Below are 26,541 nucleotides of genomic sequence, written 5' to 3' on the forward strand. Positions count from 1 at the left end.
AACCGGAAGCCAATGCAGCTTGATGAGCACTGGACGCAGATGGTCAGATCTTTCAGTACCCATCACGACATTTGCCAAAGAGTTTTGTACACACTGCAGCTCGGTAATGGTTTTTGCCAGACATCTTTGGCAAGCGCTTCGTGTGTAATGAGTGCGATCTTATGTATTTGTCTGGAAACCGGAAGCCAATGCAGCTTGACGAGCACTGGACGGAGATGGTCAGATCTTTCAGTACCCATCACGACATTTGCCAAAGAGTTTTGTACACACTGCAGCTCGGTAATGGTTTTTGCCAGACATCCCGTAGAGTAGTCGGTTGCAATAATTGAGCCTTGTCGATACCATGCTACACGGCACCATGTTGGCTAAATCGCCGACAATCCTGTGCTCTACCACCACCCATGGCAGATTTGTGACAGAAGGGTGCCACCATTTATGTAATTAAAAATAAAATTGACTTGCAGATGAAGGACGTGCAGCCCACAGTGATGCCACTTTCCCAGGATCAGCAGCTGCCATACTACATGCCACAGGTGAGGAGGGACCTTCCTGGGCTTCATCTGTGGATTTTAAAATTGAACGCATGGAAGAGGCTCCTTGATACAGAGTATGCAATGTAATTGTATGCCTGATGACTCTGGTAAGGAAATAGCTTTTTGGCGTGGGATTGGAGGGTTGTAGGTGGCGAGATATCATTATACACTAATTCACATCCGCAAGCACCATTTTCAATATATGCATTCACTAAAATCTGTCTGTTTAATGAGCTGGAGGACCTGGCATATGCGTTTTTTCAACATTACTTGAGTTTCGTTGCACTCTACTATGTGTTGGTTAAAAATGGTGCTCCACATTTCCCATTTTGCCATAATTGGTAATATGTTTGACAGTCCTGATAATCGAAATACGTAGTTCTGGTTTTTTGCGCGTAAAATGTATTATTTTTTATTGTTACGATGTTACGATTTCGGTAAGAATATACAAATAAAAAGCCGATTGAAACATTCACGCAAACTCATCAGTGAACATTAAACAAATCGGCAAAACTCAAAGGTAACACACGTTCACAAACTGACAACAGAGAACCCTTTTTAACATGTTGCAAACGATGTTTTGTGTTTTCTTGTGGCGCTGCTGCAGTGATTAAAGTCTATACCAGTGGCTTATCAGAGCCACACTTGGCTCCCGGGCATCTCAACCGCGGCTCGATAGAAATGCGGGCTGTTTTGTAAACAAATAAGCAGACAACATATATCTTTCGCGTAACTGTTCCTTTTATACCTCCCATCAACCACAAGGACTTGTGGGAGTGCATCATTTTTGGCGGCATTGGTTCAATGCAAGCAAACTCTGGACTGGTTTTTGACATGCAGTGTCTTGTCAGCAGTCGGGCTTGCTTGAACCAATGCTGGTGAACGGCCAGATGTTTATAGACAAGGACTGTGTTATGTTCTTTGAAACCCGAGAAATCTGCAGAAGCAGGGGCAGTCTTGAGGCACTCGTCCCTGGTAGCACAGTGAAACATGAGTACTCCTGGGGCGCTCCTGCAGATTTCTAGATTCAAAACTCCACATCCAACGAGCACGAGTGAACCGGCCCTGGGCCCCACCCCCATCCTTCAAATGCCCCCCACTACCACTCTCTGCTAAGGAGTAATTTAGCCCTCCGCTTGTAAAATGGTGGTGCTGCCTATGGTCTCTAAACGAATTCACGGAGTGAAAATGCCACCCACAAACTTTCCCCACTGTCCACCACCAGCGCTCTGGTGTTGATGTCCTTTATAAAATGGTAGGAAACCCATTTTTTTTTCAAATTCTGTAAAAAAACGATTTAAAGTTCTGCAACGCACGTGAATACGAGACGGTCCTGCATAAATAGCGTCACGAAGCAGTCCTTAAAGAGTCTCGTGTGGCTCCAGACCTGCAGGTTTGCCATGCTCATTTCTGTAATACTCTGAAAGGTAAAGTATAAAGGTGCATCCTTAAATTTTTTTGTTTGTACCGCTTGAAGGGCCTCCACTAGAGTGAGCTCTAGAGAGCCCTCTATATATTTCGCCTACTCTTCCACACTGGCGGGATGTTTGGGAAGAGGTGGGAGTACCCACACTTTACCCCACCATATAAGGGGTTTTTTCTCAGCCACATGAATCAAAACTCGAGCCAAAGATGGTGCGTGCATATAAATTGCCAGTGTAATTTATTTTTTTGCTTAGGGTGCAACAATAGCAGCCAAGTTTGTATAATAACCGCATAAAATACTACCAAAAATCCATTGTTTATAGACGTTTTTTGTTAAATGTGCGTGCAGTTTTTTTTCTAAGACATGTGTTTGTATTTTTTTCTTCCCTCTCCTCTCTGCTCAAAGGGTAAAGTTCAAGGGTCGGAGGTGAAGACGGGATGGCTGGAGAATGACCTCGTGTCTCCCAGCATGTTTGGGTTCTAAGCGAGCCGTGACATTGCGCTAGAAATAATAGAATTAAAAACCTCTGCATGAAATGCTCCAAAGTTAAGAAGTAAAAACGTAAACAAGAAAAATGTGTACAGGAGGTAAAACAAATACCAATAAAAAAATTACCCAGACCGATCATTGGCATGGCTGTTAAAGGTCGTGCTTTTTAAGAAAAATGTTAGTATTTTAATTTGTTTTTGTACAATTATTTTTTGAGATGTGACATCTTTTGTTTACGTCTCTTACCAGACTACCTGAAAGTATTATTTGTAAGCGTGGTTTTTTTACATTACAGTTATGTGCAGAGTCACCGATTCGTTGGCGCAGTGAGAAAACTCTTCATGGGTATAACGATGACGACGACCACGACGGGATCTTTGCGTTTAAAGTAAACATTGGGGTCACGAGTCAGTGCCGTGCGCCGGATCATGCGAGCGTGGCTGCACTTTCCTCGCAACCTCGCCCACCTAATTTCTAGACGATGAAGCCATTTTTTTAAGCATTTCACAAAACAAGTACACGATGCCCGTGAAACCTTCCCTCCCCCCCCACTCTCTCCGTTCCAGTGGATCGTTGTTGGGCTCATGTGTGTTTTTTTTAAGTTATGTTAGATATTTGTTTTGTCCTTTTTTTAAAAAAAGCTTAGGAACCACTTCCATTAGACACTCGCCCTAAGCCCTGACAGGTCTCGCGTTGTTCTCATCTAAGGCGCGGTAACTGTTTTTAAAAGCGTTTGTGTAGCTGTGTTGGGTGTACGCTTTATTTTTTAACAAAATAATGATTTTTCTGTCCGTGTAAGTTAAGCCTGTATAGTAGATGGTTCCGCGGTTAGTAAAAAAAAAATTAGATTAAAAAAAATAATTAAAAATTAAGCGATACAAATTGTTTTCTTGTGTAATCCGTGCTGGCAGCCTATTTTTGTATCGTGAAATAGCCGAGGTCTTTGAGTTTGGTGCACGTGTGTGTTTTGACTTTGTATCCAATAATATTGTACGTGCACAGGGTCGCCTGTATTTCAGCCTTGCAAGGTATGTTCAACATGCCAACGTGTAAATGAAAATGCGAAACCACATTCAAATAAAATCTGTGTTAAGGGCCAATTCCATAAACGGAGAAACATGATTGTGTGTGCGTGTCTGGTTTTGGACCTCCCTTAGGTAGACTCAGCCTTAAATGAGTGTCGTGTGCTGCAGTGTGTAAACATTGGCACTTGGGGATACAAAGATGGGCGGATCATAGCACTGACCACCACCACCACCCCCTCGTGCGCTGCGCCGGCCTTAATAGGTGCTTGCGAGCAGCACTTTCCCCAACGGACTGTGTAGGCTGTATGGAGGATTTTTTTTTTCCTGCACATATGTGCCTGTTTGGTTTGCCAAAGGATGGCTCTGATTGCATAACAAATTGCTAAGGATTAAACATTAGGATATTAAAAGTGATTATTATAAACATTGTAGCATAAATGTTCACGTAGCCCTTGGTGATTTACATACTCTCAGAGGTCTTTATGGGCAGTGTAAAAAAAGATTATTAATTGATTATGCCTGCTTGAGTTTTGAAGGGACGTGAAATGGATTTGGGGTCATTCGGGAACCAATCCCGATGGTGTTTTTACAAGCTTTGCACGCTACAAATAGGCCAAAAGCTCATTATAAAAGATAAAATTTGAAATAATCCACTCGTCACAAAGCACGATTATAAAAATACACCTTGCATGCGAGCACGCAGACGTAGCCCTTTTTCAACGATTTGCTCCACGGTATTTTCTGTTTCTCCCCCCCCCCCCCATTTTTTGTAAAGCTGCACAGTTCCATGTGATCAGATGGGGCGGGCGGGGGTAACCATCGCAAATCGCAATTAAGTGTCCTCCACGCTGAGTTCTGGCGCAGCAGGTGAGATGAGTCGAGCGTCGCCCCCACTCCTCCGCTCCAGCTTGTGCTGCTGCTCTTGGGGTTCTTTCTCTCCGATCTCACTGGCAGTCATATTCTGATGTGAAAAGTGCTGCAAAGGAAGCGATACATTCTCACGTAAGTGACCACGAAGCTCAACTCCAAACAACAAGCATGCGCACGTGTACCGTGCGCACGTGTACCGTACGCACCTTCGTGAAAAAATAAAAAATGAAACGTATAAGTGCAGCCCTGCGATTGCTTCTGTAAGTGCTGGTGGAAGGGCCTCCACTGGAGAGAGCTGTCGAGAGCCTCTCTAGAGGGTGCCTTGCCCGACTCGTGCTGGCCAGCCATCCTGGAAGAGGTACCTGTGCTTTAGCTCCGGACGATTAACAGTGGGTGGACAGAGGCAGGGGAGGTTTAAGAAACTTGATATATTGGTCAATGGCCACGCCGGGAGATCGAACCGGTGACTTCGATTGGAAGTCCACCGAGTTAACCATTACATGATGGCATCATCTACTTTTGTCGTGCGTCATTTAATACAACCTTTTTAATGTAAATGTAAAAAATATAGTTTTCCAGAAAAATATACGTTGATAAATATAGCATTTTTGATAACAAATGTCTGCAGGATGTTGCACAGGATTTTAAAAAAATGTTCTTTAAATAACCTTTCATCCTCGGGCCCCTGCAGGGGACACGTCAATTTAAAAACCACCTTTAAAATATTTGCAGCAAGTGGACACATATGTCTTGGAATGCCATTCGTTACAAATGGAAATTTTCTTTCCCTCGATAAACCATCCATCGTTACAGCTACGAACCACGTTCATTCATGTCGCCCTATTCTCTTTTGCAACAGCAGACTGCCTCCAGAATTAATACCATCATCACCTGCATAGTCCCGATTGCTACCTGCTGATGGCCTTTTGTAAATTACTGTATTTAGGGTAAGATTACCGGTGTGGAACTGCTGACGGATGGGCGACACTGGCTTAAAAACGTTCCTTCATATATTGACCACAATGCAGTGCTGTGCTTGATAGGTTGACAATCGCGATTCTAATCCACGAACAAATAATCCGAATTTCAAGGACCCGGAGTGTACCAGCAATCATACTCGGATAATCCCACCTTTAATATAAATTACTTCTTCCATTGGTGGTAAACAATTAATATTACAATAACACCTCAATGTCGTGCAGCTTCGCAGAGTAATGTGTTTAGCCTTTTATCAATTCCGTTTTGAATGGTCTCCCCATGCTTTTCAGTCATGGGGGTTGTTTATCCATACTTTTCCACACTGAGAAGTGCGGATTGGTGCAGTAGGAATCACAGAACCTGTTAAAATATCACTCGATTTATGAATCGAACTGGACCGCTAAATCAAAGCAGTGAACAAAACTTAATTTCAATGTATAACTGGTAGTAATACGAACAGCGATGCAACGGCATTAACTACCATATAGCCTGAAGGGTTTATCATCGTGCATCGATCCTGCGTTTCAGCCATTATAAAGCCGTTTAAAACTAAAATAATAATCCTTAAGGCCCGGGCTAAAGCCTCTAAAGCCCCAGTGTAAATCCACAAAGGTGTCCGCACGCACGCGCACATGCATGCGGTCGTATTACGCACGCGCACATGCGTGCGTTCATATTACGCACGCGCACATGCGTGCGTGCGGTGTGACGACCGCCGAGATGCTGGGTTCCATAATCCGCGCGAGCAACCTGAGGAACTCGGGCGCCCGTGAGATCATGTTCTCGAAGTCGGCGTACGACAGCTTGTTGTCGCAGTCAAGGTCGGCCTCCTCCACCACCTTGTCGCAGACGAGCGTCACCTCCTCCTCCGCCAACTCGTCGCGCGTCAGCTTGTTCAGCGTCACCACCAGGTCCTCCTTGCAGATGAAGCCGTCCGCGTTGAAGTCTGCTTTGGGGTAGAAGGAGGCGCTGTCAAGGGGCACACGTCCCACCGTGCGCCCGATTCGCTCGGGCAGCTTTTGTGGGGGGACGGACCGTTGCGTGCGTAACGTCTCGCAGGACGGACTAATCGTGAAACTTGGAAGTTGAAAAACCCCAACCCGCCCAACGACTGTCTCACATAATCACTCTGTGCTCTGTCCAATTTACCGGAGTTAATATACCTGGCCGCGGCTAAAACATCAGCGGCGAACGACGTCTGAACAAGTGCTGGAGGCCCCTCTCCCCTTCAACCCACAATGACTAGCGTTGTGAAGTATGGTAAAACAACAACCCCCGTGACTGGCATGGCATGGGGATGCCTTAATGCAGTTGTAGCTTGATAAAGGGCTGTTTAATTTTTGTTTCAACATGAACCCGTATCTATGCATTAGCTATAGATTGTAACCGGCACTCACAGCCAAATGTCTTATATTAACTCAGTGACATTGTCCTGCATGGGAGATTTGGTTGTTAAGCCATTAGCACGGTACTAACCCAGGGATCCTGTTACAAATATAACCAATTATGGTTAATCTGAAAACTATAAATTAACTTTATAATCAGGTATGTATGTATGTTGAACTCCTTTCGCACCGTACGTAGCTAACCATGCTAATCGTAAGTGGGGGTAAGCACCCACTACGAATACACGAGATCTGAGTTAAAATAAATACGTTTAAAAATAAAATAAAGAAGATCATTTGAATTAAAACACAATACCGACACATTTAGAAAATGTACACACTGATTAATAATGCAGAAATCGTACGGATTGGAAATCGGTGTTGTTGAGAGACGTCGGCAAATCTTTGCGCGTGACATGGATAAATCTGCTGGTCGTTAGGATCGCCGTCGTTGTGCGGAGGAGAGAGACGCGTCGCGATGTCCGGTTGGAGCCGAAGGTCTGAGCCTTCGGGCCGAGGCCATCGGCGCCGTGGCCAAGAGTCGCGCGAACGCGGAGTCTCTTGAAATTCTCCGCGTGTCGCCAGCGAACGGTTAATGTGGATAAATGTGATAATTGTGGCAGGAAAAAATCCCCGAATTAGAAATGCCCTGCGGAGAGCACTGTCTATCACGCGGCTCCAGCGCATATTTTATACGCAAAAATAATTTAAATATTCATATAAAATAATTGTATACGTATATTTTCTATCTATTAATCTTAGACGCCGCGACGTGTGTCCATCCATCATTCCTTCATCCATAGAAAAAACACTGATGTCTTTCATAGTCTGTTTATTTACCTGTCTCTGTAGATTGCTGTAAAATCGTCTATTGGTAACAATCATTTATGTCACGTGTTATTTTGCTGTGTGCAATATTCCATGTAAGGTGCATGTATTCATTAACACGCCTTTATCATCACACGTTGTATTTGGGGGAACACAAAAAGAAAAATGACTGCTGTGATGTCTGGATTAAAATCCATTGGAGTGATATTGCCATGATGTCACTGAAATGCTATAACGGTGGGTTTAACTGTAATTTTGAAGTGTATATATACTGTACACATTTCTTTATCATTAATGACAAGGCCCGAGAGCATTGTACATGCATTCTGGTGGTCACATAACATGCATGCAAGGCATACGGATGGGAGTCGTGCCTTCTTGCTATGTGTGAGCAGCACCTCTGCCTGTTGTTATTTCTGGTGATGAAGCTTCAAACTGCTGCTATCCAATTAAGGTCACGCCCTCTAAGAAAAAAAATCTCCTATTTTGCAAAAAGGGAATATTTTAGTTGCTGATTTCTAGTGCAATTTCTTATCCTTGAACTACTTCGGGTTCTCGAGCAATGAGCAAAATGGCAAAGCATCTTTCAGTGAATTAACGACATTATAATAACAGCAGGAGTCCCTGATTATCCCAGCCGTGGGACCACCGTGGGACACGATAGGATCGAGGGGATCTTGGGGCTAGAATCAAATCCCCACCATAGATCTTGAAGGCGTAGTAGGCCTTCAGCTCGCGGGGCGCCATCTCACTGAACACTGAGAACATGTCGACAAAATCGTTGAAGCTCAGGTTCCCGGAGCCGTCTTCGCTGAACACCTCGACGATCCTCTGCTTGAATGGATTCTCCTGTCGGTCACACGGGAGAGGGAGAAGGCAGTTGGATCAGTTTCAATTCTCTCCTCCCATTCATTCTCTTCCCTCCCATTTATTCTCTCTCATCCATTCGTGTTCTGTCCACTGAGTTAAACTATCTTTTCAATACAATTTTGCAAAGGCAGAGAGGCAAATTCTGAAGCAATATTGACCATTGATATTTTTAATTTGGCAGTGTGATAATCTGGATTTTTTTTTTTTACATGCCAATGTAAATTGAATGCTAATGCATTTTAAAATATTGACCAAATCACCCAGAATGCACCCAACCTCACAAGATGTCGGAGGTTAAGTATGGATGAGCTCGGATAATGTTTGGATGAGTGACCACTATTCATGAATGGTGATAGTCTGCAGGGCTACGTGGTGGACAGCCAAGGGCAGTACAGCAAAATATATGGTTGAACAGTAATTTTATGCTCCCATGGCTGTGCTCCCCGCCTTTTCCAACCCACATTTACCAGTATGGTGAAGTAGGGTCAAATAACTCTCATGATCTGCCTAGCATAAGGAGGGCCTCATGAAGTAGTGGACTAACAAATGGAAATTACACGTACATATATTTATATATATTTCAATTTGGCAATAAAACCAGATTTTCTTTTGAGAACTAATTTTTGAAAAAGTATGCATAAACTAATTTGATATTTTGTTGTGCACACATTGGTGATTGAGCTAAGACCATCAGCTCGTTTACTGATTGGTGGTTGTAGCCCAGATTTTAACTCAGGATCTCAGCGGTGGCAACTTAATGCTGGAAGCCACTTGCCTCATAGTTTTCCTTCTTATTCCACGTCTCACCGATATCGCGGCATCCCACGTTTTCAATTAACGTTCGCCAAGAGAGTTTTCAATGACACATTCGTTCACCCTGTGTTTCTCAGAAATGATAATGCTAGCCAGCTGCAGACCTCCCGTTGAAAAGAAAAAAACACGGAGGCTCTTCTAACCTTCACCGTAACCTTTCTGCAGGGGGACCCAATGGGCTAAAGCGAGGGCAATCAATTACGAGTCACACTCGGGTCCGCCGTAGAAATGCGGGCGCTAAGTTCACGCCCGGCGATGCCCTCCCGTCGTCGCTGCCACCACCGTCCTTGTCAAAGCACAGTCTCTCGACGTTTACACCGAAAATGCCGACGAGAGAAATTCTCGCAATGGAAACAAATGCCCTTGTTTACAGTGAAGCGAGAAGACAATTGGTTATAACATTTTGAAAGAGTGCAAATGGGAATTTAGGTTAAAACTAATGCAAAAGAACGTACAATTTAATTACGTCCGTCGGTGAAATAAAAAAAGACGGCCATTCAGGCTGCGACGTGTGTACGATGTAAAGGCCATGGGTGAGCGTGGCACGGCGTGCCTGTGGAAATGACCTTGTCACTGAGTCTGCGACCGCATTTACGTTTCAATCCATCAGTCACACACGCCACTCCCACGTGTGGCTGGTTGCCACCAAATCAGCCTGAATGGATCTGATCTGAATGTGCCGAATATTCACTGATGCTAAGCATGGTTTAGCCTAGTTAGTACTAGTATGGGAGACTGCCTGGCAATGCTTGGTAGCATAGCCGTGGCATGTAGGTCCGGTCAGGAAATACAGCAATGGATTGCTGAATCTGTCTCTGCGGACCTCTGAGTGTTAAACCCTCATAGGTATGTTGGGTGTTCTTCCAAGTACCCTGTTTTCCCCCTGAATAATGCCAAATGCTTATTCATGGAATCAGCCAAATCTCCCCGTGCAGGTATCGTCAAGAAGAGTATTGATGCTTTCTTGGGCAAATACAGGGAAACACTAGAATATATTTAATTGCATTACTCACATTTAATTTAATGTATCTAAACTTAATGAAAGTGGGTTTTCTGCAATTAAATGTAGTCATTACTTGGCTACATTTCCATCTTATGTCCACTTAACAGTCCAATCATAAACAACACCTGGTATTCCCAGGCACTTTCCCATCCAATTGGTAACCAGTCTCCCCTCCTGCTTAGCTTATGCCATGAATACATTCATCCTAATAAGAAACGTCGTTTGCATGTCAGGCACAGCACTTTCATCGTAGAGAGTCGAGTCAGGGCTCATTCTGACAAGAAGTAACCAAACATCTATGGCATTGATGATGAGCTACGCATGACTTATGACATTTGCCCGAGGTAAACATTTTACCTAATTTTGTAATTATGCCACCACTAGAGGGCAGCGGTGACTGGGTGGTGGCATGAGTGGACAGACGCAAAGGAGGCCGAAGGTCACTCAAACAAAGTGTGGATTTGGGTTGCCCAGATGTCATATGTGACCAGGTGGTGGAAGATAAAGCTTCAGGTCACTCATGCAATAAAGTTTTATGAATGTTCGTAGTTTCGAAAAATGTTCATCCTGCCCAGAGGACAGGCTGCTGCTGCTCACGGTGAAAACAAACATCGCTGTCTCCCGATTTGTTCCCACCGGAAAACACGTGTTCCCATTTGAGGTTCACGTTCTGGGTTCGGGTAACTTTGTTTAAAATAAATAAGGGGAGCTACAAATATTCACGTTCCCCAAATAGTGGTTCCCGTGGGGAACAAATGATTGTTTCTCAAGGAACAAATATTTCTGGGGAAACATCTCTCCTCTGACCACCTGCTCGTGAATAGAGATACACGGGGATGCGAACAACAACAACAACAACACCCGGGTCGCGTTGGGGTCACAGTGCAAGGCCGCTGTGCCGCTGATCACCTTGAGCTCGGGCATGTTGCATATGAGCTGCGGCGGGAGTTTGATGTCCGGCTCCTTGGTGTAGTCCATGGGCACCAGCTGAGGCGCCAGCTCGTGGTACCGGGCGTGCAGCCTGCGGTGAGACACACGGAGACGCGTGTGGATTGTGAACTCTCTCGTTACAAAATGATCACTGCATGTCAGCTGGGCCCCAAAGAGTGACCAGCATTGAAGTGAGAAAAAATGTTGCACGCAGAAGATCTGTTGCAGGCAGTGATGGGAAGGAACTGGCACTATTTGGACATATATGTAGGATGGACAATAACAGGAAAATGTAAAAGTGTGTTGTTCGGAAATATGTAAGGAACTGGAAAGAGAGGCAGACCTAATAGAGATGACTTGACGACATAACAGATTGGTGGCAGAAAGATTTGCACTACTTGAGCATATTGGCACAAGAAATAGAAAAGTGGTATGGGCTATCTGTCCATGGATCGTGATGTTGATTAGAGTTTTTGTCCATGTCGTCTATGACGTGTATTTGGTGGTCCAGAGCCAGTGGTGAAAATTTCCACGTCGCTATAGCAGAGACCAGTCCATTCGTAGGACAACGGCTGTGGACTTCCTACACTGTGGTTTAATTGCATGTGAGACCTGCAGCCCACGAACTCAAGTTAATGCATTGAGTTGATTTAACCACGCAGAACGATGTGCATTGTGTGTACAAAAGCTATGCGCCTTGTACAAGCCATGAGATCAAAATAACTGCACGTGTGACCGTTTAATCGTTTCGACTGCCGACTCATGAAGATGAAAAAAAACCCCGTTCCCACCAGGCAGCAGTGAAACAAAGAGACAACTGTGGACCGGTTTCATTGTTCTTCGGGCTCATCAGCACAGTCATCAATGTGCACTGCTGGCATATGCCTCTGGGAGCCTCATATGGAGAAAGTTGTATCATTTACACTGTGGGAATCCCATTCTGTTGTGATGGGTGTCTCGTCATTTACAGATTTGAATTATTCGTGATGCTGGCAAGAGTCCATTGAGGTTATTTGCATTATCTATATAGGTAAGTGAGAGCCTTTCGAGATAATTTGATAGGCATTGTGTATTTTATAGAATTAAAAATATGAACGAGGGAGAGACTGTCCCAGTAAATATATACTTTTAATCACTGAATTAACAGGTGAAAATCCATTGAGATGTATGTTTTTTTAAGTTGCAAATCCATGGAGATTTATCATTGATGAATTTAACAGGTGAGACCCATGTAGAACGTATTGTACGTATTATTTACTGGTGGGGTGAGCCACTTGTGGGAACATGTTAGAGGTGTTCTAGAAGGAATTACATTATGGAAATTGGCATTCAGGTATATTCTTATAAATTACAAAATATAAACACCATTTTTCTATTTGGGCCCCGACACATTATGGCGCAGAGGTTGACTGGTTTCACTCACAGGGCAGGCTCGCGCTAAGCACCTTACAAATACGCGACGATCCCCATCCTTGATGAACCAAGTACTTCGCCTTGCACGGAGTCTGATGCTGGAGCCCATATGAAGTGTACAAAACCCACCTAATGTTACGAAATAATAATATTTTTTCACGCCTCTGTCAATCCACTGCTGGATGGAGACCTTCCCCACGCCTTTCGGTCAAGGGGGCGCGGTGTGCGGGTGGTTGTTGGACCACAGTTAACCACGCCGCTCGGTACTGGCTGGCAAAAGGACGGGTTATCTCCATATATATAAAAGGCAAAGTTGTGATTATGTGTGTCTGTTCAAAATGTTTAGCGTACTTCCCGACATGCAACAAACTGCAAATTTGCCATGTGGGTACTTTCCAGACTGTACACCATGCAAAAAATATTAAAATACACTTTTTTTGGGGGGGGGGAGCTCAATGATGCATAGATTTTTTTTGCACGGCAAGTGAGCTGTGACGTCAAATCTGTCACGTGACCCGCGCATGTGGAAGCGTAACGCATTGTAGTGTAGTGGTTAGCACGCTGTGTATGTGTCTGTGTGTCTATCTGTGTGTGTGTCTGTCTGTGTCTGTGTGTGTGTCTGTCTGTGTGTGTGTGGAAGCGTAACGCATTGTAGTGTAGTGGTTAGCGCGCTGTGTGTGTCTGTGTGTGTGTCTGTCTGTGTGTGTGTGGAAGCGTAACGCATTGTAGTGTAGTGGTTAGCGCGCTGTGTATGTGTCTGTGTGTGTCTGTGTATGTGTCTGTGTGTGTCTGTCTGTGTGTGGAAGCATAACGCATTGTAGTGTAGTGGTTAGCACGCTGTGTATGTGTCTGTGTGTGTCTGTCTGTGTCTGTGTATGTGTCTGTCTGTGTGTGGAAGCGTAACGCATTGTAGTGTAGTGGTTAGCGCTACGCTGCGCTACGAACCCGGCGACCCGAGTTCGATTCCCGCTCACGGCCACCATCGGTGACGATTATTTCAACCGGTCATGGGCCTCCCCTAGGTCGACTCAGCCTCAAAACGACTAACTGCTGTGGTGTGTGAACATCGCCACTGGGGGAGACAAAAGCGGCCGGGTGTGGTGGATGCAAGTCCCGGGAGTAGCCGGGTAGTACAGCTAGTGACTAATAAACGACACGCCCCGTTGCAATGGAGATCTGGGTGGGTGAGACCCGGCCGTGTTTTGCGACTTCGTTATGAATGAGCGCTCCAGGATTGCCGCTGCGCCCCAATAGATTTGCGCATTGTCGTGAGCCCTCCCTCGCTCATCGAGCAGCGAGAATCAGGACAGCGTTAAATCAAAAGCCCATTTTCAGCGGCGCATCCTCGCTGGGTCACCAGAGGTCAGGTCGAACACGGTCGGTACACGGGCGATTAAGGCGGACGCGCGGTCCTCAGGTGCAAAGATTTGGAGGGCAGGAATGGCTTGCTGGCTAAATTGCTTCCTCTCATTCATTTACTCACTCACCAACTGGCTTGGTCATTCACTGACTCGTACATTCACATGCACACACTTTCACTCACTCGCACGTATAACCTCACACTCATCCGCCCAACTGTTTACACACACACACGTCTTCACTCCTTCACTCACTCATTCATCACACACTCGATCACCTACTCAAACATTCACCCACTCACTCTTCATTCACCCACTCACTCATTTGCCTGCTCGCACATTTTCCCACACAGTTATTCGGTCGCTCACTCACTCACACATTTAGCTAGGTAATAATGAGATAATTAATTGATTTTACTTATTAACTCAATCATTCTTATTCATCCACTCACATGCCTGGGCACACATGTGAATTTATACGCGGATGCGGATACATTAAGAAAAAATATGGCTTTTGTGTTGTTAACCTTGGGTTCAAACAAACAATATACAGTAAAACATTCTCAGTGAAAAATACTAAAATAAAATAGTGAAAAAAACCCCTCGATACTAAACAACGTCCCTCATAAAAATAATAATAAACGCGAATTAACTTTCCCAGTCAGGCTGGGTCTGAATATGGGGCTGCCTCCACTCCACCCTGGGTTGGGATGTGAACTCGAGAACTCATGCTCGAGAGCCTCGTCATGCAACAAACCGAGCCACATCTCTGCCTTAATAAGAGTGGCCCGACTCCACACTCTAAAAGCGATCAGGAGAGCTTTGTGTTTGTTGCGGCACGATTCTGGCGCAGGGAAATGAAGTAATTATCGCATTAATAGCGTCCACAGACCGTCGCGGTCGTGGCTGCGTCAGCGTTCCTTGGGACATTTTGCACAAAATTGCGAGAAGGCCTTAATCAAGCGACGGCGGTAAAAATAAAATTGACCGTTTGTCATTGCCCATGGCTGCTGGCTGACAGCTTCTCGTCAGGAGCGCTTCAGCATCGTAAGCCGCCGTTATTATTGGCGCGGATCGTCCGTTCGAATGTTTACATTTTCCTCTCTGGTGTGAGTGTTCTGGCTGTACCGTGGTGTTGTTCGACATGATGTCGTCCGACGTTTTGGTGCACGTGCTGGCAGCTTCTTCAGGAAGTGAATTGAATAGTTACATGTTCTCACCTGGTATGTAGCAGTTTTAAGGTGCGGATAAATACTACTCAGTACTTATTGCTACGTCCGGGAAATATTATCTCTGTCCTTGCGTGTGTCCGTCAGTTCGAGGACACATTTTTTTCACGAAAACTAACGAAAACCCTAAACCAATCACCGTGAAACTAACCACACAGCTCACCAAGATCAACTTGCAGATCTGTACCATTTTGAGGCGAGATCGGCAATTCAGCACTCTTCACAAAGAGTTGTTTAACATGCATTAGATAGTGTGCACGTTGGCTAGCCATCAAACAAAGATGGTCACTGCATCGCGCACCTTCAGATGCGCTTCTGCGGCCGCATGGAACGCTCTTCCTTCCGAAACTAGGAAGCCACTGGAGCTATGCACTTTTAAATCTAGGCTGAAAAATACTTTTCTTTAGAACTGCTTTTAGTGTTTAATTTGTTGTCCTTTCCCCGCACCTCCGATTAGCACGGTTGGCTACGCACGGTGCGAAAGACGTTCAACGTGCATAAATACATGCCTACAGGAAACAGAGGCTCACTTAAAAAAAGCTAGCATACCGGTCTATTATCTTCAAACCTGCCTCTATTTTTTTTGCCACACGACGGAGTTTCTCACCGACCGGAGCTGACATTTGTCTGATTATATTATCAGATGCTGCTGGTCAAGAGAGCCACACTCAGGTCTTCATCGATACGAACATTTGGCCTACAGGGTGGGAGGTAAGTCCGTAACCTCCCGTCTTTAAAATCTCGTGTCCACCCTGCGCGCATTCTGCAGAGACGTGCGGGGGAGAGCAACTAACGAGAAACAAGACAACATGTTTTTGGCAATGAGAGAGGAGGGCGGGGGGTGGCATGGCTGGCTGGCCGGGGAATGATGTAATGAGAATGGCTTAAATCCAACACGCGTCTGTAACAGATCATTCCACCTAAATTTACCTCGACGCTGAGCTCACTTACAGCCCTGCCAGACTGAGCGACGTCGCCGTGTCTGTGACTATTATGGCTGTTTTTACTTTGTAGCGTTTGTCCAGGAAAGCATCAAAGTTTTAGCGGGGTTTTCTTTCATTATCCTGCTCTGGGCGTTTAGTCGTCTTTGAGTCACGTTTGTTGCCAACGTACGTGTAAATCGGAGTAACCGAGACAACCTCAGAACTACGAGGGGATAACACTCACATTTGAATCCGCCCTGCAGATAGGTCCGCAGCCTACTTGCTGTACTGCCAGTAAATATGGAACGTTATGCCAACGTTGATCCAACGAATCTAACCACATGCCAACGTCGCGTGCTAACTGGGCTGTAACCGACTGAAGCTCAACTATCTCCACTGGCACTTAACTGCGTTTCGCACAATAAAGTAAGACACTATGGGTGTCCCACACAGGCCAAAACTGCTGTTTGTGGGCATGCACATGATGCGCCGCGCGTATGCATCACAAAAAGGGCGAGAAGGGGGTGACGAGGGCATAGACAATGCCCTGAGCCCCACAGGTTTGACCACCCTCTTGCTGCGTGCTTCTTGTGGCGCACAGGGACAGCTGCCACTTGGGGGTCCCCTTGGCTAAGCTGCAGCAGGCCTTGGAATATTCGAGATGAGATTGTGATGCAAAAGGCACTTTGAGTTGCTGAGGCATCGAAGCGAGCGCCCTGAAAATACAAACCCTCATCCGTTGCCCCTACGAGGGTGGCTGTCGCGGCAATTATTCGCATAAAGGTGTCTTCGGCCACCTCAGCTGTGCGTGTGTGTCTGGATGATGGTGAACTTCTTTCGCACCGTACGTAAGCCAACCGCGCTAATCGGAGGTGCGGCTGGCGCACGTCTTTGGCACGGAGCGCCAGACCGCACGGCGTGTTCGACCCGCCCTGGTGTCGCATTTGACCGGCGCTGCCACGGGGATTTGTCCAAACGAACAGCGAGCGGAGTGCGATGCCCTCATCGGAAATTTGACCCCGCCGCTGCTGCCACCGCCGCCGCCTCTGCTGCTGCTGTCGTCGCTGAATAATTTAAACTCGCGGAAATGATAGCGGCCGCCGCTTGTTAAGCACGTGCTGGAGAAAAGAGAATTGCACACGCACTGAGAGAGGATTTCTAAACGTGCAGGCAGGCGAGGCCGGCTTTCAGTGTTGTCGGAGGAGCCGAATGGGAATGAACGTGGATTCAACCGCTTGATCGCCTTTGTCTCAGCGAGTGTCGCACGCTGTGATTGAGGGTGAGGTTTGTGGGAACCCCGTATATACCACAGCAGTAAAAAAATGTTCTCGCTTTTTGAGAGTCAACAATGCGTGACTTTTGTTTTGCTTCGTCAGATTCGATTGATTTTTGTTGTTTTCAATTAATGTTTTGACAGCGGAGGCTGAGACATTCCCCAGCCAAACTCGTTGTCGTAATATCGTGGTCAAACTCTGATGAGGAAAAACAATCTTTACAAATACAACGGAAGCGATATGACTCGTCCCATATAAACGATTCTAAAAGCATATTTGTTTTTTTCTTTGAAGAAAAATAATCAAAGCCCGGGTATTAAGTTTGCACAATCACGCTCCCAGTTGTGTTGTTCTGTCGTGTTGAAGGATCTAACACGGAATTATTACACACGGGACAAAGACCAGGAACTATTAGTTACGAGGTTTTTTTTGTCGTCAAAGTGTGCAATTGCAAAAATCAATTTTGGTGAAAATGTCTCACATTGAGTCCGTGTGCAAGGACAAACCCTCGCTTAAGCCCCCCAGGCATCCTCCCCGAGCCACCCGCATCGGCTAACTCCACGTGGATTGTGAAAAGCATCGGAGAGCAACATTTGCAGTGATCCGTGGATTGTGCCTTCAATCTCTGGGTTTGTTTATGAATTTCCCCATTGCGTCGACGAGTGCTGAAGGAGGCTGAAGGAGACTGGAAGGGGGTGAGCCCCCTCCACTCTTTTGCAAATGTTCATAGTCAAGTAAAAATAATGTTGGTTGGAGGGTGTTGGACAAAATGCAACAAAAATGTGACGATTTTGATTTTAAGCTTTCGTGACTGCAGGAATCCATACTCTTTGGTTCTTTCGGGAAAGTCACGTAGGTGGAAAATTAATAGATCACGACGTTTCGATCGCAACACAAGCAATCGTCATCAGGTGAGACAACTAAAGAATCATCAGGCGACAGCCAGATTTGTGGAGAAATCCTCCTGTTTCGTTCCTTAAATAGAGTGGTAGATGTGATGACAACATTTGTGAGCAACTTCAATTTGAGTACGACGCGAAACATCGTACTCACATTGTAAATGTTGTGGCTTTGCTCTCCAACACACAGGTGTGCTGTACTAGTAACGAATTGGCACGTTCTGTTTAGGTGACAAACCTTACTAATTGACTTTGTCAGGTGGTGGCGGGTTTAATGACACATTTATATATTTACGCGATCTAACCCAAAAAAAGCTATATTATGGATGATATTCGTCGCGAAAGCCTATGTGTTAAACTTTGATCACTGTATTTATCTATATGTTACATTAGTGTCTACTTTTCATAGACGATTTAATATGCAGCCATTTTTGTCAATGCCACTGCTGGATGAAGGCCCTCCCAACCATGTCGGTCATGAGGGTTGTTTGACCATACTTCACCACAAATTGGTCAGTGCGAGTTGGGGGAGGGGGTGACCAGGACTGGTTTAGATATTACTCACCACTGATAATAGCCGTGACCGGAAATCAGGATGAGTGGTTCAAAGGGCAATGCTCAGACCACTGTGCCACCACTCCAGATAATCCACACTTGTAAATCATTGATTCTCACATTCATAGTTCAATACACGTGTCATGAGCTTCATAAACTATATTATGCAGCGAATCGATTACGTCTCGTTTTTACCCAACTTTACAGATGTGCCAAAGTTACCACCTAATGGGTATCACAAACTTACATATGAGTCACTGCAAATGAGAAACATGTCCCTTACAGATAAAGGTACAGCCCTGCAATTGCTTGCTCACGCCACTGCTGTCGGAAGGGATTCCGCTAAAGGGAGCTCTAAAGAGCCCCTCTTGAAGGGATTTGGCCTCCTCTTCTACACTGCCCAGACTTGTGGGAATGCATGCATGTTGAAGTTCCTTCGCATCGTACGTAGCCAACCGTGCTAATCGGAGGTGTGGGGGAAGGACAATAAACTAGACACAACGGCAGTTCTAAAGAAATTATTTTTCAACCTAGATGATTGAAAAGTACATAGCTCCAGTGGCTTCCTATTATCGGAAAGAAGAGCATTCCAGACGGCCGCAGAATAGAATTTGAAGGCACGCGATGCAGTGATCGTCTTTATTCGATGGTTCGCCAAAAGCCACTGCGAGGATGACTGGAGTTTGCGTGATGGTTTATGCGTGATGATCAACAAGGTATTGCGGTTCATTTGTGGCAAGAAGCACTTTGTGTATAATGAGTGCGACTTTTTAAAAGGTGGGAAGAGGTGGGAAAATCCACACTTCATCCCACCACACTCGACCTTCCAATTCACCAACTGGTGCACGCACCAGTGTAGCATCGGACGCCGTTGTACACGACCAGACCTGCCTGCACTCTACTACAGATAGCGTTTAAAGCCCACGTCTACAGGCGCAGTGATAATGATCTTCAAAGGTGTAGACACCGCCTGCCGTTAATGAAGCCACCACGTTGGTGGGCTTGAGAGATGGACGTGAGGTTACGATGGGTGGAGGAGGGGCGGGGGTAGGGGGTGGCGGGGGGGGTCTTTCCCACTAATTGGGCACTCACCTGAGAATTTCCTTTCTTGTGAAAAACGTACAGTCCTGCGGACACAAAGAACGACGAGAGAACGGTGCAGAAATTAGCCAGCAGCGTCGCGATGGCGCATGGGCGTCGACACGCACAGGCGAAACAAAAAGCAGTTGCACGATTTTAGCGCGCAAAAACAAAAAGAACGAGTACAATGTTAACAATTTGCAAAGCGAAACCAAGTGCATTAAAGAGTGTTCATGTGCGCCTCAGAAATGCCACGACGCAGGGAACTACAGATGACTGCCAAAAAACGCCTCGCTTGATTCGTTGTTATGCTGTGATATTCGACGCTTTATATTTTCATATTGCACTGTGTCCTATTTAAAATTTTATTACAAATGTTTTATCAGATGAGTGCTCTTTGATTATTTTGCAAGGATACATGAGTGACCTGATACAGTAGTTATGTAATGGAAATCAGGCCTATTATTATTGAATTACCACTTTTATATTTCACTCAGATGTGATATTTAGTGCCTTGGTGCTGCCATTGATTTGCCCAGGAAGCCTCTCTCAGTCTGAAGACTTTTCACGTGGGTTCGGCATAAGAATGGTTGGCCAATTCCATTCGTGAGTATTCGTCTTCATGTGGAGGGAAACCGGAGGGAAGTCTGGAAAATATCCACACATCCAAGGGGTGACGATCAGCACGACCATCTTTCTGGATAACTTGCAGCCCCAAGCTTACAACACCTGGAAAGCCCTGGCGGTCACCCATCCGAGTACTAACCAGGCTCAACCCTCTTCTTAGCTTCCCAGATTCGATGAGATCGGGTGCATTCAGGGGATTTGGTGTACGCACGGAATATCCTACACGCCTTAGCCGTGTGTTGCGATGGGTGGTGTGGTAGAGTCGATGGGTGGTGTGGCAGAGTCGATGGGTGGTGTGGCAGGGTCTCTTCTGTGTGGTACCCAGTGCTTCCAGACCCTGTTAGGGGTTGCTATCTCATCCGCTCTTTGATCCGTGGGGGGTACCTCTGAGCATTACGAATTTTAAGAGGCAACGTCCTTTGTCTGATGATGATATTTTGGATTATCCCATAATGCAGCCATTTATTAGACACCCTCTGATATGTCTCATATCATCTTCATTACTCCACATAAAAATAATATGTGTTTTATCCCACCAGCCGAATGGCTGGACTACTGGACTATTTCTATCCAGCAGCATAAGTTAAAACAGCAGAGTCAGGTTTGTTAGGAAAACACTGCCAGTTTGCAAAATGTTATTGGCAAAAGTACTCCCTCTAAATGGCAGGGCCCTGAAATGGAGATTAACGGAATAATGGCGTTTTATTAATTCACTTATATACACAAATTGCTCCATGACAGCATTTAGAGAGTTTTTATTTTATTAAAAGTGAGATCATTCACACCAGTTTTGGCATATATACTTAACATGAACACACGCACAGACGAAAATCATTCATCTATGATCATAGAACAACGGCATGTGTCAGCAGGACATGGTCTTTTAAATGCTGCTGCGTTGTCTGGTGTTATTATTGATCAGGTTGCACTCTGCTGATGACATTCAGAAAGTTGAAACCAGTTAGGGTTTGTCAAATGCTGCATTACAACTTGTTTCACCACCAGAAATCAAATAGGCTGACGGTTTTTGTTTATATGCAAGTACAATACTGTACAGCTTTTCTGTCAATCCACTGCTCAATGAGGTCTGCCGCAGACCATGCAGGTCGTGGAGGTGATGGCACCATACCCCACCACATTGCTCAGTGCCGAGTTGGTTAAGATAAAGAACATAGATGTGTGAGCATAGAAACATAGTGCCGTACAACAATGGATTTTGGAACACAACCTATCCCCGCACACTGGAACACCTGTTGGTGACTGCCCAACAAAGAACTATCCAGGCTCATCCCTGCTTATAGCTGTCGAAATCTGACGAGATTGCGTGAATTCCAGGTGATACGGTCATTGGAGTCCGCCAATGTATTTAAACGCGAATCAAAAGGCTGTGTATGAACACGGGGCCCTTTGCTGTGAATTGTTGACTCGGAAACCGAATTTCACCTTAACCGCCGCATCATAACTACACCGCAAAGTGGCAGCGTACTGGAGAGAGAGGTGGGGGTACTGAGATTCACATTATTCACCACACCGTGCCAAATAATAATTGCACGAGCGAATTCACTCCCATGTACTCGATAAGGGAGACGAAAAAATCCGTCAAGCAAATTCAACGCGACTGCGGTGGGACCCCCGTTTTATTGGTGTGACCTGCAGAGCGAGCGTTCTGTTTAGGGTTGACCAGTGCGGGTGGTTTTTTTGCGCAGGACAATTGGGACGTTTTTCTTTCATGACCGTAATAAGATGCGACAATATTAATGAGTATAGAACATGGGTTGGCAAGAGTGATCCACAGTGTGAGTATAATGCGTGCGGGTGGTTGCTGATCGTGATGACGGTGTCGGACTCTGTGTTGACGACGATGATGATGATGCTGGTGGTGTCCAGAGATGGATGATTATGGCCATGGCAAAGGATAATGGTAAAAGTGTCAGGATTATGCCTGCTGTTGTTTTTGCTGCTGCTGACGATGTGTCCATATTTCGCTAAAAGATAATGCTCGTGATCATCGTCAGCGTCGTTGTCATGCTGATCACAATCATCATCACAATCATCATCAATTCATAGTAAAAACATTTTGGGTTTAGATCGCGTAAATATAAATGTGTCGTGAACCCATCACCACCCGACCCAGACAATTCGTAAGGTTTGTCACGTGAACACAATCAGTCGCTACTTCAGCACTCCGAGTGTGTATCGGAAAGTAAACCCGCAACATTTACAATGCGACTATCATCACAATCAGCATCGACACGACAACGACGCTCGAGTGATCACCTGCCGGGGAGCTCACCTGGTAGGCGTCTAGTTGCTCCTCGGTAAAGATCGTCTGCTTGTTTCCCATGCCCGCCTCTCCTCGCTTGCGCGGCCCCGCACTCGGGCAGGGGACATCACACGGACGAATTCGGCGCCCCCCGGGGTAGAGGGGGGCAACGGTGGTGGAAGCGGCGGTGGCGACAGACGTCGGCGGAGATGGAACGGGTTGCTGCTGCTGCTGCTGTGGCTGTTGCTGCTGTTGCTGTGGCTGCTGTTGCTGTTGCTACGACGGCGACGGCGGCTGCAGTGGCCCACCGTAGCGAGAGCCGCTACCCCATCACGCAGGGCGAGAGGGACGCCGGCGGCGCGCGCCGGGGCGAACACTCGCGACACCCGAGCCGGTCCACGCCGCCCGCGGCTCCTTCACTCTCCTGCGCCGCGCACAGCAGAGATGAAGTTACACCTCCTTCATTATTTATACCGCGGAACAAACTAGAAAGAAGGCGCCTTTTATTAATTTAAGTATTTAATTATTGCGATGCGCAACAAGAACGATGATAGCAACACGAGCGCGCGCATAACAACAACAAAAAAACCCCAACACAAAACGACTATCGTAGTCAACAACAAAAAAACAACTCCCCCCCCCCCCCAAATAAAAAAAACAACATTTCCTCCCGCGAAACTTTGGAGTTGAGTTGACGCGGTTGGGTTGCTGTTACGCACGTCGGGGTTCACTGCCAGCTCCGTGGCGCCCCGGGCTCCCGCATTGCGCTGTTGCTGCTGCTGCTGCTGCGGCTGCACGAATCGTGCGGTGCCCCGCGCAGCGAAACTGTTGCGCTCCAAAGATCAACCCCCCCACACACACACACACCGCGCCCGTCCACCCACCCCGCTCCTTCCCCCATGGTGTGTGCGCAGCGTGGTTGATCCACACACCAGCGCAATGCTCACCCACCCCCCCCCCCCCCTGATCCATCCCTCCCTACCTGCCTTCTTAATACAGCCATGGCCCCCGCCCCTTCCCTCTAGATGTTCTGCAATCACCGCCGGAATGAGACACGATCCCCTTTTTACGCTTGAAAGACCACGCTCATTCATCTTAGCCGCACACGCGTTTACGCACACGCGCGCGCGTGCGCGCACACACGCACCCACACACTACAACAGCAGCCATTCGCCACAAAGAGGCGTTGACGCATCCACAGCGATTGTGTCAGGCTATGTGCACCTTGAGGCCACGTGAAGTGTGGAAGGCTCGCTACTGGCAGGAGGAGGTCACGGGAGAGCCTCAGATGCCATGGAGTGAGCGACAGAGATGACTGGCAGGTGCACCACCTGTGCCAACTTGCTGCGTTTTATCCGCCCGGTGCTCCGCTCGTTGTTGTGAGCGTCGCTCCTCTGCCCTCCGTTGTTGTTGGAGGGCAATTTCCACCAACTGCACACACACATGTGCGCACGCACTCACACACACAAAGAGAAATACAGTATCTCCCTATAGCATTACCAGACTGTTGGGACAAGTGCAATTAGCGAGCATCTGTGAAGACCAGCACGGCACACGCGGGGGTTGGGTGGCCAGCACCACTGCCGGCCGATTTACTCTACCACATGGTGGCGATGCTTTTTAACACATCGCACGAGGCACTCATTTGAGGCTGAGCATACCTTAGGGAGGTCCAGGACTGGTTCAGATAATCGCCACTGGTGTTGGCGGCTGTGAGCGAGAATCGAACTCGTGGCGCCAGGTTCGAGGCGCAGCACGCTCACCGTTTTATTATCGCTCCCCACGCAGACACACACATGCACGCACACGCACGTGCCTCTACACAAGCACACATGAACAATCAATCGCATGAACAAACACACATTCACATGCATGCAGACGTGCATTATACGCACGCATAGATGCACACGCATCACTGATGCAAAATTTACGCACGCTGGTAAACGCACGCACGCAGACACACTTGTGTGCACGCACACTCGGTCATGTGCGGGCAAAATTCACTTTCTCGCGAGTACCCATGTACTCGAGTACATAGGCAAACTTCCAGACACGTGCAAACATGAGCACTCACACGCACGCAAGAGGACACAAACTCGAACGTACACAGCCTCGCATAAGCTTACAGAGAGAATGCAGAGAGGCGCCCCGTGTAACCTTTGTAGACTGACTTCTGGGGCAAGAATTGTTCATGAACGTCTATCAAGGCCTGTACGGTGCACGGAGGTTGGTGCGACCAACAACGTGCACGTCCGCCTTTGTCTCCCCAGTGCTGATGGTTCTGCACACCGCACGGGGTGCTTACACGAAAGGCTGAGCCAAAAAAACTAAAAAGAGGAGTCCAAAACAGATCCAGATATCACTGGCGACTGACGTGAGCCGTGGGGCCGGGGAATCGAACTCAGGTCGGCGTGTTCGTAGCGCATTGCGCTAACCCCTGCGCCACCGCTCCCCGCGCGTACACGGCACAATCTCTGCTCGGAGGCGAGTGCGCCTAGGAAATCAACGGGCACGCGATGACAAAATACCAAGCGAAGAAGGGATGAGAGAGATCGAGTTGCCTGTGCGTCCTAACTCATCGCACGTCGGAATATAAGCGTGGCCGAGACTGTAATGTGCGTACGTGTGTGTGTTGAATTTCTTTGGCGCCGTACGTAGCCAACCGTGCTATACATCGGAGGTGCGGAGGCTGGATAGTCAATGGGATGGGTGACCATCGGTGCATCGATAGGGCAGCGGTGTTCGAGGCAATGGGGCTACGTGGTGAGCAACGGAGGGTAGCCCAGGCAAAAATCCACTGTTGTAGTGTACGTCCGTGCTCCCACGTCTATGTGCTCCGCGTCTTGGCCATCTCGAGCTGTCCTGCTCGCTGCTGAAGCGTGGTCAATGAACCCTCACCCAGCAATGGAAGAACCAAGGATGGCTACGCAGGTGTACATGAGTGAGAGCCGTACACGGTGGGGCCGCGGTTCTGTACACAACATCGCCGTCTGCTCTAAAGTGGCATCATTGGCAATAATGCCCGTGCGTTCTGCAGTGTGGCTCACGCGTGTCAAGGTGAGACTGCGATGGCAAATGGAAAGGTGTGTTGGAACTTTGTTCGCGCCGTACGCTGCCAACCGTGCCAATCGGAGGTGCGGGGCCTTGCAATTGCTTATCCACTCGACCGCTGGCGGAAGCGCCTCTACTAGAGGGACCTGTAGAGAGCCTCAATGGAGGATGTTTTTGGTAAACTCTTCCACGATGGCCAACACGTCCTGGAAGAGATGGCAGTTACCAAGCACGTTACCCTGCCACACATGACCTGCATGCCGATGGGACTCAATTGCGGTGAAAGCCATTTATAGTTTTGGGTGGACAGAGGCGAGGTTCTTGAAGAGACGTGGCCATTGTTCTCAAGTGCCCTGCCGGGAGATGGAACCGGCCACCTCTGGATTGCAAGTCGGGTGAACTCACCATGACACCACGGCTAGTATCGTCGCCTAGATATTGTTTGGTACAGTATTAGTCGCATGGGGGCGGTGGTGCAGTGGTTAGCGCACTGTGCTGTGAGGTGTGAACTCGGCGGACCTGTGTTCGATTCCTGCCCAGGGCTTACGAACACCTAATAAAGTATTAAAGCTTTCGTGACTGCATAAAATTACTCATTGTTTTTTTTCGGTAAAGTCACGTATGTAGAAATGCAATAAAATAATATTAAAACAAAAAACAATCACGACGTTTCGATCACAACGCAAGCGATCTTCATCAGGTGTCAAGAACAAATCACG

At 46.9% G+C, this 26,541-nt stretch overlaps 2 protein-coding genes and 1 long non-coding RNA gene across 5 annotated transcripts in view; 2 read left to right on the forward strand and 1 right to left on the reverse strand.

The window, feature by feature from the left end:
• LOC116941944 (uncharacterized) overlaps positions 1–3,570 on the forward strand; it is a 19,236-nt gene extending 15,666 nt beyond the window's left edge. For both annotated transcript variants that reach the window (XM_032953353.2, XM_032953354.2), the window contains 2 exons: positions 465–533; positions 2,365–3,570. In XM_032953353.2, coding sequence (XP_032809244.2) covers positions 465–533; positions 2,365–2,442 — 147 coding nt within the window. In that variant the 3' untranslated portion in view covers positions 2,443–3,570. The remainder of the gene's footprint in view (positions 1–464; positions 534–2,364) is intronic.
• Positions 2,170–22,928, reverse strand: LOC116941945 (calcium and integrin-binding family member 2). Of its 2 annotated transcripts, XM_076066835.1 has the most exons (6): positions 22,802–22,928; positions 19,894–19,928; positions 11,130–11,241; positions 8,236–8,383; positions 6,072–6,267; positions 2,170–4,449 (listed from the first exon to the last, which is right to left on the reverse strand). In XM_076066835.1, the coding sequence occupies exons 1-6, from the start codon at positions 22,850–22,852 to the stop codon at positions 4,428–4,430; spliced, it is 564 nt and encodes a 187-aa protein (XP_075922950.1). In that variant the 5' UTR covers positions 22,853–22,928; the 3' UTR covers positions 2,170–4,427. The 2 variants fall into 2 exon arrangements, with proteins under 2 accessions (XP_075922950.1, XP_075922951.1); XM_076066836.1 differs by lacking the exons at positions 19,894–19,928; positions 22,802–22,928 and adding an exon at positions 16,318–16,931.
• Positions 14,892–22,980, forward strand: LOC142924425 (uncharacterized). Its single transcript, XR_012941641.1, has 3 exons — positions 14,892–15,144; positions 15,794–15,861; positions 22,893–22,980. It is a non-coding gene; the product is annotated as an uncharacterized LOC142924425 (long non-coding RNA).
• The last annotated feature ends 3,561 nt before the right edge of the window (positions 22,981–26,541 follow it).

Source organism: Petromyzon marinus, chromosome 13 (assembly GCF_048934315.1).
Source record: "Petromyzon marinus isolate PM22_M1 ecotype Great Lakes invasive population chromosome 13, UKy_Petmar_22M1.pri1.0, whole genome shotgun sequence".
NCBI classification, from domain to species: domain Eukaryota; kingdom Metazoa; phylum Chordata; class Hyperoartia; order Petromyzontiformes; family Petromyzontidae; genus Petromyzon; species Petromyzon marinus.